We start from the raw sequence: 12497 nt of genomic DNA, 5'->3' as shown, positions 1-12497 counted from the left end.
TAAAAAACAAATAAAATAGAATAAAAAGTGACAAAAATTTGAACTAGATGATAAATAAATAAAACTGTTATAAGAATAAAACTCAGTTAAAGCCGAGACTAAAAAGGTAGGTCTTGAGTTTGCTCTTAAAAATGTTTGAGCTCTAGACAGAGGTCACAAAGTGCTTTACAAAGTACAAAACATAGGCAATTTTAAAATTGGGATTTGAGTAATCCCAGGAAGAGACTGCAGGCTACTCTGACGGCTTGTTTGAAATATCACGCAAGAATTATGCAACAGATTTGCTTAGATCATGACATCACTGATTTGTGAATCTCCTTAAAACAGCGTCATACACATTAAACTTACAAAACAGTAATGTCCTGCTCTGTCCTTTGTTACTGGGGATTATGTTTGTTCTTTTCCAAACTTCCCAGGTCAGATTGGGGCACCAAACATATCGCCATATTTTATACGTTGTCGCTGAAAAACACAAGTTAACTCATGGGACGTGTAGTAGTGACATGGCAACAGTGGAGGAGGCTTCCAGAGTGCTGGGTACCAGAATGCACTTGGTGGGCCTTTAACAGCAGCTGAAATAAAGCATTTCAGACAGAGGCTGAAGTGAGGGTTTCCAAAACATCAATCTGAGATATGACAGAATGTTTTGAGATTTGAATCACGTTAAAGTACTACAAAGTTATCAGAGGAGCGATAGAAAGCCTGAAAATGAGCATTATACCTCGTCTCTAATAAGAAATACTTGGTAAAGATGTTTGGGCAGTATTAAGATTATAAGATTTTCCATCTATATTGTGAGAATTATGATTCTGAAACAGATATAAGAGTAACTTTTGATAAAACTCATACAAGTTTATGCACAAGATGAGGACTAGGGTTTGCCCCCATTGCTTGTCATGTAACCTCATCAGGAAAGGGTTCATTGATATGAATATGAACAGGAAAACTCATATAAGCATGAATACATTATTTCAATATCTATATGAGCACCTGACTTGTCCTGAGACAGACTAGTACTCTTTTAATCCTATCCCTTTAAATCGATGAGAAATAATCAGTGAAAACTCTTTGGACATTTTGAGAAATGAAGATGTAATAACACACAACTCAAGGCATATTTTCCTTCTCCTCCATTCATATTTAGTCAGTATTGTCATTGTAAAACAGACATAAATGTAACTTTTAAATACATTTAAACACGTTAATGTGCAAAATGAGGACTATGGATTTTCCTCTTAGAGATGGTGTTAAAAGGGAAAATTATAAGCGCTAGAATAATATTGTTTAGATCTTTATATGGGCACCTGACTATTTTTCTTAAACAAATTTGTGAACCTTTCCCTTGATACCATCATGAGATATAGTTGATGAAAACTCCTGGGACATCTAAAGAAAATACGATATAACAAGATGAGAGTTATTTTTCCATCTTCCTTTCATACTTGCAGTTCGCTGTTGAAATACACAAACTTAACTTTGTGAACTCTTACATCAGTCACATCTACATCTTCTAAATAAATGCGTCTTCATCAAAGCGCTACCTGTCAGATCAACCCTGCCTCATGCAGTTGCTTAATCAAGAACCCTTGAGAAAACTGCAAGTGATCTCAGAGTCTGTTAAAGGTGCTGGTCAAGTTAGGTACGGTCTATTTGCTGCTTACTTCCCTCAGATTGAGCCTTGCAGCAGTGCAATTGACACTTTGGCTATTGCTCACTCCAGCTCCCTGGACAGAATCTACACGGCAATCTGACTCAGGAGGAGAAGTCGAGCTAGTAGCTGGTGGCTCCCGGCGTGCCTGACTGTGCCAAATGAAACCATAATTCTGCTATGACAATGCCCTGGCTGCCCTTTTTTTTGGGGTAATTGTTCATCAAAATCGAATGCAAAAACAAACTCCCTGCTGCAACTGGAGCACATCCTGGATAACTTATTGTATGCCACAACAACACAACCTCGCTCTACTTAGAGCAAGATCACAGAGTATGCTGAATCTTAACACATAGTCTAAAGATTTGCTCACCTTCTACATGAAGGTGAAATAACAAAATCAGCTCCCGCTAAAGGAAAGCTGAAATGTTCATTTATATACAGCTTTAAAGACACATGAGGCTTGTTCCTGGCTCCATCATCAGTTACTCACATGAAATCCTGCTGCTTTTAAAACCTGTGCAGAGCTCACATGCTCTCTGAAGGACTGAGATTTTGTTCATACGTGTGGGAGTTCAGCTCAGGTTGCTATGTTGCATTTCAGAGGTAGTGCAGCAGTAATATGACTGAGTGCAGACCTGTGTTACATGATGAAGAGCATGTTTCAAGTAACCTCTTAGAAGATTAACTGCATTCTGGCAGGAAGAGGGATTTTCATAGCTTAATTTTACGAGAGGCTCTTCATGAACATAGAGTATTTACTCTGGTCTTAAAATATTGATTTTGTCATATATGCACTGTCTCCAGACTGAATGTATTCGGAAACGTGCTTATGTGCTGTCTAAGGTCTTTGTCAGATGATAAGATTGATACCACCCTAGTTTCTTTTGGCTTGAAGCTGTAGCCAAGAGACATTTAGTTTAGCCCGTGCACCTTGCCAAGAACAAAAAATTAGATAATAATTACATTTTGTTTTATTGTACAGATCGGACAAACTAAATCTGATATTTTAATAGGTCAACTTTTAAAAACAGACACAAGTAAGACATTAAGTTCCTGATCTAAGTAGCTTAGGTTGTCCTCAATAACATTATATGTATCGGCTAAAAAGACTGAAACTTTATTATCTTTATATAAAATGCACTAAAATTTGACATTTAAAGTCATCCAACCTTTGGGGTTGTAATTCAGAAACTAAAGATCCCACAAGCAGTTATCAGATTTATAATACAAATATTAAATCTTGCTTGGTGCTCAAAAGTTGGCCTCACTGAAAAGCACCAAAATGTCTGTGTTCATTAAAGAAATAATCTCATATATAACCGTCTCTATAACAGGAAACTGGTTGACAGAATAGGATTTCATTGCCATAAGGGTTAGTGAATGAAAGCTACTGTTTAAAATTAGGGAAGATGTACAGCCAGTGTTAAATGGCGGCCATATTGCTCTGGTTTCGTCAACTTTTCACCACTTTTTTATTGATCAACAACTGAGAAGACACTGGAAAGTAGAAAAGTAGACATCAACACATTAGCTACTATTCTTAAAAAAAGCCTAGGCTAGAATTGAACCATTCCTAGCTACAAGTACTGTAAGCTTTCAAGTTGTAAGGTTTAATACTATCAGATGAGCTAGTAAGCTAGGTAGTAGTTGGACAATAACAGCAGCTGATTTGTTACAAAATATGTATTTTCTACATGAAAATATTGCCTGATGTACCTTGACTTGCTCTACTCATTGACAGTTTTTGCCATTTTCCTCTGGCAGTGTTGCCAATGTTGTATTAAAGAGGGGGTATTAAGCTCATTCTAAGGCTTATTTTGTCCCTCTGATAGCTTTGTAGTAGCTTTACATGATTTAGAGCTCCAAAAATTATTTGAACATCTCATGCTGGTGTCTTTTAAAACCCTCATTTGAGCTACTGCCTCATTAAGGTCTCCCCCAAGGTACTGCATTCCAGAAGCCTCCTTCGCTGTTGCCATGCTACAAAGTCAAGTTTGATGAATAATGAAATATGGCTGCATGTTTTGGAATCCAAATCTACTGTGGTCTGTTCTAAAATCCTGAGCAACAGACAACAGAGCAGGAAGTTTCTGTTTGTTAAGAGTGTTTGTTATGCAATTTAATTCAATTCAATTTGCTTTATCGGCATGAACAAAGACATGTTGTTGCCAAAGCACATAAGATTCATACATATATATACATTAAATATATATACATTACATTTTATATACATAACGTATTATTTACATTACATATTTTATACGCATTAATAAACAATGGTGTCACCCATACAGCATATCTCAATGTTCTCACTTGATGCGGTATGCTCATAAAACCTTCAATTAAAATCAAATATTATGGGATGGTGCATCCCTCCTCTTTTAAGGAGATACTGGTGATGTCACAAATTGCAAATTGCGGCTCTCATACAATTGTGACTTTTCGAACGACACGGTCATAGCATCCTGTAGTCTCATCCTGAAATTACTCTAACACAGGTTAACCTCACAATTTCAAACTTTGGCCACGATGCTTTTCTATGATGGATTATCAGATTGTTACAATTGAAAAAACTGACCACATCTATACGATTTTATCCCCCTGGTGGGCAGTGAAGGTACTGCAAAAGGACAGTGAGGATTCTTTCATGTAAAATGATTAACAAACTTTATATTTCAATTTTACATTTTACTACTTGAAGTTTTTTTGTTACTTTAAAAATTACTAAATGCTTGGGGAAGAGTCATATTTATTCTCGGCAGTTTGTCCACCATCAAAATCATTTTTAGGGTTATGATATAAGAAAAAATTGGAAAGCAGTTATTCTTAGTCTCAAGGTGTTGATTAGAAGTGTATAATTTAAGATTGAATTAGGCTCCAAAATACTTTCAGATTTCAAAGTAGGGAGGAAAAATCTTAAATTTGGGAGAATCCCTCTGTTTTAATGACCAACACTGAAAAAAATGGATTCTGTATAAATACTATGGAGAGTAAACACAGATGATTGATTGAACCTGGACAATAGTAGTGTACACAGCACACCTATCAATCACCCCCTAAAGGGTACAGTTTTTCTCACACTGGACTGCATTCCCTTTGGATACTTTACCTGTTCCTGTTTCAACATAAAATGCCCCCCAGTACAAACCAATCTCCATAAAGAAATGATTTCCCAGTTTGCTATGGAACATTCTCCTGACCTTGGCCCTGACCTGAACTACACCTGACCTGTTGGAGCAAAGACTCAGAACCGTGATGCCAACACGAGTGACCTCTCAAATGTTCCTAAAGCTGAACTGGAGCAAATCCCTGCAGCCGCTGTTTCGTAGAAAGCCTAAAGCCAGAAGTGTGGGGGCTGATACCGCAGCCCCATGTTTTGTGATAAATTATTCAGCAGCCATGTAAGGGTAGCGTGCGGTTGCCTACATACTTTTGCCATGTAGCCTAATACCCTAAAGTCGTACTTTCCTTTTTTTCTGCCTTGCTGCATGCAGATTTCCCTTGAGGACAAAAAAATATTCATGACCACATGTGTCCCATTTAGCACCACAACATGTTTATCCAACAATTTAACAGCTTTATTTTCAACCCGTGACAGTTGTTACAAACTCATTTGTGCGGTTTTATTCAGCTGTGTGAACGTTTGGCTGATCCGACTCAAGCGGCATTTTACAAGAGAAACCATCTCTTTCTTAATTTTGACTTTGTTCTAAGTTAAAAGCAAAGCAAAGAGTAATCTGACAATCACTCAAAAAACAAAGGAGTTGTCCTTCAAGGAGAAATCTACATTTCAATTGTGGCTGCTCAGTTTAAAAGCGCCTTAAATCCATTGAAACACCTGTCATGAAGTGGCTTTTTTTAGCTGCTGTAATGGAATATTACTCTCTCCTCTGTCTGCCTCCTTTTTCTGGATGTGATAAGCCCAGATTTCATATATGATTTTACCATCAAAGTCAAGCTGTTATTAGCTAACAGGTGGTCAAGATCAGGGAGAGATGCCACAGTGTGTCATGTAATGAATTGCGTTAATGACACCATCTGTTGGCATTCCTTCTTTTAATACTTTAAAATCATTTCAAAGTGCACTACCAAAGCACTGCAATCATTACAGAGGAGGAGTTCAGCCTCCTGCTTGTCATATATAAAGGCAAATCATTGCTCCATTGAAGCCACTCAACGTGCCGGCAAAGATTATTTCACATGAACATTTTTTCCCTTCATTTTGCAGACAACACGGCATCCATCGTGACAAAGCGCGGCGGTTTCAGGAGAAGGGATCAGGCTGTGTACCGGCTCCCTGTGTTGATCGTGGACAGTGGAAGTCCCGCCCTCAGCAGCACGAACACACTGGCGGTGCGTGTGTGCGACTGTGACTCAGACGGCGTGGCCTTGTCTTGTGGAGCTGTGGCCTATGCCGCGACTGGCCTGAGCACCGGCGCCCTCCTGGCTATTTTAGGCTGCATCATCACACTTCTGGGTAAGATATATATATATACAGATATGGAGTCACAGGCCTGACAACAACTTCAGTCAGAGGTTGGTAGAAACTCAGAATAATCACCTCTGTAGAGGAGTGTTTCTGCAGCTTTCACCTCATACAAGCAGACATAAAAGCAACTTATTCCATGATGTCTTTTATTATTTGTTAGTCACATAACTGTAACCAAGACATTACCAAGAGTTGGCCTAAAGTTTGTCTAATCACAGGGTCACTTTATTCTTCTTTCTTGTGGTGGTGACAGTAAGTAGATATTTTATGTATTTAAAATGTTAAAACCACAACAGAAGAAATATGCATTTCAATTTGAAGTACTGCATTTATAATTGTACTGAGGCAAAAGTATACAAGTATCATCTGTTAGTGTTAGGTACAGCAAGGGTTCTCAAGGTGGGGGAGGAGACCCCCTGGGAGGATGTAAAATTGGGAATTGCAAGATTTTTTAGTTTTTTTTAATAATTTAAAATTTCATATTTTACCAATTTATTATAAAAAAAATATTGAATATAAAAAAAATATTATTATTATTTAGATATAAAAAAGATTGATTAAAATGAGTAATTACATTTAAAAAAAAAAACTATCAAAAGTATTTTATTTTCTGTAGTTTCTTCCTTTCTTTGTTGCCAGATGACTCCTAAGGTTAGGGTTAGAGTTAGGGTTAGTTAACCATTAATTAACACAAGCAGTAGCAGCAGGTTAATTCTCAGCAGCACAGGAAACACAGCCACATGTGCATGTAGGTGGCTAATTTTCTGCAGATGTTGTAGCATATTCTCGACCAAAATGACAGAGTCTAGTCTGATGGTCTGAGGCTCGTTTACTGATAGATCACACTCGGTATTTACACACTTCACAATGATGTTACACAATCTTGGGTCTGAGTGACCCAGCACTACCTTTTTAACTACATGTTATGTTCCAGGTCTGAGTGACCCAGTACTGCTTTTGAACCCTTTGGACCCCATATAGTTACACAATGATAACAGCTGAACAAAGCCTTAATGTCCCAGCTTGTGGCCTTATACAGAGCTAATGCCAAACCTCCCAATAATATTGAACTTCCCAATACAGACCAACTAAATGAAGTATGAAGCAAAATTTCACCCCCTCCAGGGTCAGCAGGGGTGGCAAGTCTTTGGCACCTATATTTTGGGGGTTGTGTTCTGAAAAGTTTGGCGATCCCTGATGAACAGTTGAGTTTAAGGTACTTTAGTTGACATGGTACTTAAACAACAACAAAAAGACCAGGAGATTGACAACAAGATATCAACTTTGTGTGTTTAAATGTCACAGTTGAATGTCAATTCACACCGTACGAGTGAATCGTTTATGACGCACAACAAAAGCTCCCAAATTATGTGTTCAATGCTCTCACTGTACATGCAAGACACAACGCAGCTTCTTCTTCTTCACTTTTTAAAGTTGTATTTTCAGGTATTTTTTGCCTTTATTCAATAGGACAGCTGAAGAGAGACAGGAAATGTGGGGAGAAGAGAGAGGGGGAAGACAGGGGACTAAAGCCTCTGTACATGGGGTGCATGGTTAAGCCGCTTGGCCAATGGCGCCCCAACATGACGCAGCTTTGACAATACTTGCTAACGTTTTATAGGACACTCCCACAGACAGGGGTTTCAAGTCAGAGGATGAGACTTCAGAGATAAAGTAAAATCATCACCTGACTGACTGAAAAGCTGCAAATGTGGAATCTTCTGGAAAGTAGAATATATGTCAGAGCTGTTTGGATTGCGTTAGATTGCACTGGTGGACAGAATTTTGTGGCTGATTAGTGTGGATCTATATGTATCCCATTTGTCCACATCACGCAGCATGTTGCCATGGTGCATTAAGACAATGTCTGCTACTTTGTGTTGGCACATTCAGGAATAAAAGCCCTGCATTGGCTTGTGGCGCTGCTTTCCCTGTGCAAGTGCATGTTGTTTTTGGCCCACCAAAATATTGAAGATGCCAGAAGTCGTGAGCAGCTGATCAGGCTGTAACCTTTGTGCCACTTGCACACTGCAAGGTGAATGACGACTGATCAGGCTGACAATTTGCCCGACTTCAAAATCGAGTGCATGGCTCAAAATCAGCCGTGTGTTTGCATGGCCTATGACAGATGACCAAGACTCAAACAGACCCTACGAATATCTGTTTTTGCAGGATATTCCATTACACTTATCAACAACAAGTCATGATATTTCATATTATGGTTATTCAAAGTTGATTCTGCAGATGTTACATGAATGTAGCAGAGTAAAATGTGTGATATTAACATTTAAAAGGTTGTGAAGTAGAGTACATATACTGTATATATATAGTGGAATGCAGGAAGTGCTTGATAAACACTGCCTCCTCTTACAAATGCTGCATCCTCAGATCTTTACAATTTAGCAACTACCACAAGGAAGCTGCTTCAGCTCAGTAAAAAGACCTTACTTTGCATTTAGTTTCAATTACTAGAATTACAGCACACACAGTAAGGAGATGATGTTAGCAAATATTCACAAGTTAGAGTGAGGCAAAAGCTAAGGCTTTGTGGAGAAGCAGATCTTAAAGGAACTGGCTGTCGATTAGCACAAGTAGCAGACATTGACCTCTGTGAATGGAAGTGATCTCTGGGATCTCAGCGAAGAGAAAAAGCCTTTGGGAAGAGTCGCTGCATTCAAACAGCAGAGCAGGGAAAATGTACATCTGTGTTAAAGTATATGGTATATTGGCTGAGCCAATTAGCTCTACATGCTTATGTTAGAGAGGACAAGCAAAGCAAATCAGCAGAAAGTACTACATAGATAGTGTTACGCCTCCATGCATGTGAACATTTGCAAGATATAACCAGAAGCAGCTATGGCAGAATGGTTTGACTACAGAGCTGCAGGACGTTGAGGAATGATCGCTATAAACGCAGCATCACTTTAGGAATACTTTGAAAACAATGTACTTTTTCGATTCTCTGTGTATAATTTTTATTTTTATTCTGTTTGTTGTAAATGTGATTTTCATTTGCGACCCCCTTGAAAACAAGATGGTACATCTTCCTGTCAGTATCTAAAAAACGAGACAAAATAATGTCAGAAAAGAACCGATAACGTTTTTAACAGCGCAATGTTTTTGTGAATCAGGCCTCCTGTGTTGACTTGGCACCCCTTGTGGAGTTTTACACTTTGCCGAGGTCCTCTTATACATGTATGGGTAGTGTTTTCTGACCAAAACTCTCATTGTGTGTACTATTTGACAGTGAAGGCTGATTTATACTACTGCGTCTCCCCTACGCAGCAGGGGCTGACGCGGACATGAGCCCCACATACTTGTGCGTCGGTGTGTACGTGTTGCGCAGCAATTCTCCGCCAAAACGCCTGAGGGCAGTGCGGTCTCTCTGATAGCCGGCCGCCTGCTTCCGGTCCCGCTACGATCTCTGTTTACTTTTCCACAGAGTTTCAGAGCGTGTTATGTTAATCTACAGCTGATACATGTTGCTGTTTATCATACAGACATGATTACATGAAGAATAGAGAGGAGGAGATGAAATACGCGGCCGATGTCCGGGATCCCGGAAGTGTTGTAAATGCGGGAAAGACAAAGCCGCCGAGTGGACCAATCACAGAGCTTGCGGTCCGCGTCGGCTCTAGGGGGAGTTACATTTTGCAGGAGGTGCACGTCAGCTACGTGCGTAGGCCTCGGCGTAGGTACGGGAGCTACGCGGACCCCCGGCGTAGGGTACGCCGTTGATTCAACGCAGAAGTATAAATCAGCCTTGAGATGTATCACTCATGGGAGTATTTGCTGAAGAAAAAGTAAAAAAAAACAATCAGTGGTCACCAACATTTAACATTATCATGCCAAAAACGTCAATTTATTTATTTAGTTAACCTTTATTTAACCAGGTAAGTCAATTGAGAACCAATTCTCATTTGCAATAACAACCTGGGCGAAAAGGCAACACAGGTGTTATGACAATGAATAAAAACAGAACCAAAAACAGAGAGGACATGCAGAGAATAGAACAGAACAATACAAAAATAAGACAGGAGTGAACAACTTAAAAGCAACTTAAAAGTAAGTGCAGAGATGTTGAGTTATGGGAGGTCATACGTTTTTGAAAGTGGCGAGTGGAATGAGAGAGGTCAGCTTTAGGGATTGTTGCAGGTGATTCCAGTCGCTTGCAGTGGAAAACTGGAAACGACTGGAATCACCTGCAATCATCATCATCCCTAAAGCTGACCTCTCTCATTCCACACGCCACTTTCAAAAACTTGTTACCTTATTACCAATGGTGTCAATGATGATTATGTTTGGTTATGTAGGTCTTAAAGAGGCACCACTACTAATTTAAATCTGTATTATAGCAAGCGAAGAACTCCTCACTGGAGCTTTAATCTGAAAAAATTTGGTCCATCCTATTTTTAACATCATAATATGAAAAATGTGGATAGAATCAGATGACACTTCAGCCAGGTAGCAACTAATATTCTGACTTAATTTAGCTTTAAATGTAACTGTTTAGTATTTCTTTCTTTCTATCTATATATCTATATATCTATCTACATATCTATCTATCTATCTATCTATCTATCTATCTATCTATCTATCTATCTATCTATCTATCTATCTATCTATCTATCTATCTATCTATCTATCTATCTATCATTTTTGTGACGATAAATGTCAAAAGGAAAAATGAATCTCAGATTAAAATGACCAGATAAATCAAATATTGCCATATTTCTCTTGGTAAAATGAAAAATACACTCCTTTTCTCTTTTCTGACCCTCTCTCACCCACTCCTAATATTTGGGTTGCAGAGCAGTAGCCACAGAAACAGGCTCTAGCATATCTACCCTTCCAAGTTGTCTGCTTGAGCCAGCTTTGTTTTTCATTCTCAGTGGGATCATATTTCAGTGCACAAGCTCAGGAGTTCAGATTTAAGTTCACATTTAAGTGTATATACATTGCTGCGCCTCTAAACACTACTTAGTATTTACTACATGTCTTCAAGTTGCCCCTGCTTTTTTGCATTTTCCAGGCTGAATGTGAGTGCAGCTTTTTGTTAAAAAACACAGTTCCACGTTGAGGTCTTGAGCATGTCAAACCTGGGGGGAGTTTTCTTCCCCTCGTATTTCCTCTTTGGTAAAATACACGTGACCTAGGTCAGCCAGCTCTGAATAGCAGCCTGGATGTTTACTGAAATCCTGCCAACAAGATCCATTAAGTAGAGTTGGTTTGCTGGGTTTTGGGGGAACTTTCAGAGTATTTTTTTATTTACCCTGAGTGTTTAGCCAGACCCAGCAGGTGGTGAAATTCATTTGGTAGATTTTGTTTGCAGAACCGAGTTGGAAAATGATGGAATATATGGACACCCCAGGCTGCTACCTTGGCTTTATTTCGTATTATTTACTACATTTAATTATCTGTGTCGAACCCATGAGAAATATGAGTCAAGATTGTATGTCAGAAAATCACACCGACCTTTATAAAATCACTGTTTATTCAACATCTAATTTTACTGTTTAAAAATGGTTTAGAATAAATATATTCATTTGATTGTACAAGAATGTGAGGTCCTTGCCAAGCAGCAACCTCAAGTTTTGTAAAATGAAGCCAATGCATGAATGCAAAAAAACTGCAGCTCCTTGAATTGCCCACTTGAGGTGATAATAAGGCTGTGGCCTCAACTCCACCTCTACCTGGTTTCCAGATTAGCCAAAAGTTAGCTGGAGACAGCATTTTCAATAATGAGACCACCATCTTTGGGCTTCATAACACCTCTTCAGAAACTAATGATTGATGTTACTAAACGTTCATCTTTAATAGTCAATTGTTCTTGCTGATTTTCTTCATGTTAAAGAACCTGTACAATAAAAATCATGTTCATTCTTGCCTATACATTTAATACTAAAGTCATTCTCAGGCCAAGCAACCCTGTGAGTGTGGTCGTGAAAAAGCACCTGCATTGTGTCTTGAGCCCCCCTTCTGGGAAAACATAGCTTCTATGGGGTGATTTGAATTGGCTCCTGAGGGGCCGTAAAGACAGGAGTGATTTGCAAAGGCATGCATGCAAAACCACTCCCACTTGCACTCATCAAGCAAGTCAGGCACACAAACTGCTCTGTTGTTGGTTGCAAAAAACGGAAACAAATGTCTATATTCTGTTCCATCACCAAAGAACACAGTGGTTGCTCTTGATTTGCCATAAAATGCTGGCTTCAGTTAGTGCTTATGTGTTTGTTTATGCCTCTGCTTCAAGAGCGAAGGGCATGCTCCATACATTTACAGGAAACACAAGAATTCAGGATTAACACTCAAATGTTGACGTACCACTCAGAGAAATGCTGTTGTGATTGCAGCTGT

At 38.9% G+C, this 12497-nt stretch overlaps 1 protein-coding gene across 1 annotated transcript in view; it reads left to right on the top strand.

The window, feature by feature from the left end:
* The window catches only part of cdh7a (cadherin 7a), a 169601-nt gene that overhangs the window by 141167 nt on the left and 15937 nt on the right, over positions 1-12497 (top strand). The window contains exon 11 of the mRNA XM_034707053.1: positions 5880-6128. Coding sequence (XP_034562944.1) covers positions 5880-6128 — 249 coding nt within the window. The remainder of the gene's footprint in view (positions 1-5879; positions 6129-12497) is intronic.

Source organism: Notolabrus celidotus, chromosome 17 (genome assembly GCF_009762535.1).
Source record: "Notolabrus celidotus isolate fNotCel1 chromosome 17, fNotCel1.pri, whole genome shotgun sequence".
NCBI classification, from domain to species: Eukaryota; Metazoa; Chordata; class Actinopteri; order Labriformes; family Labridae; genus Notolabrus; species Notolabrus celidotus.
The sequence above is the reverse complement of the archived record's forward strand: the minus strand, read 5'-3'. Positions and strand labels throughout refer to the sequence as shown.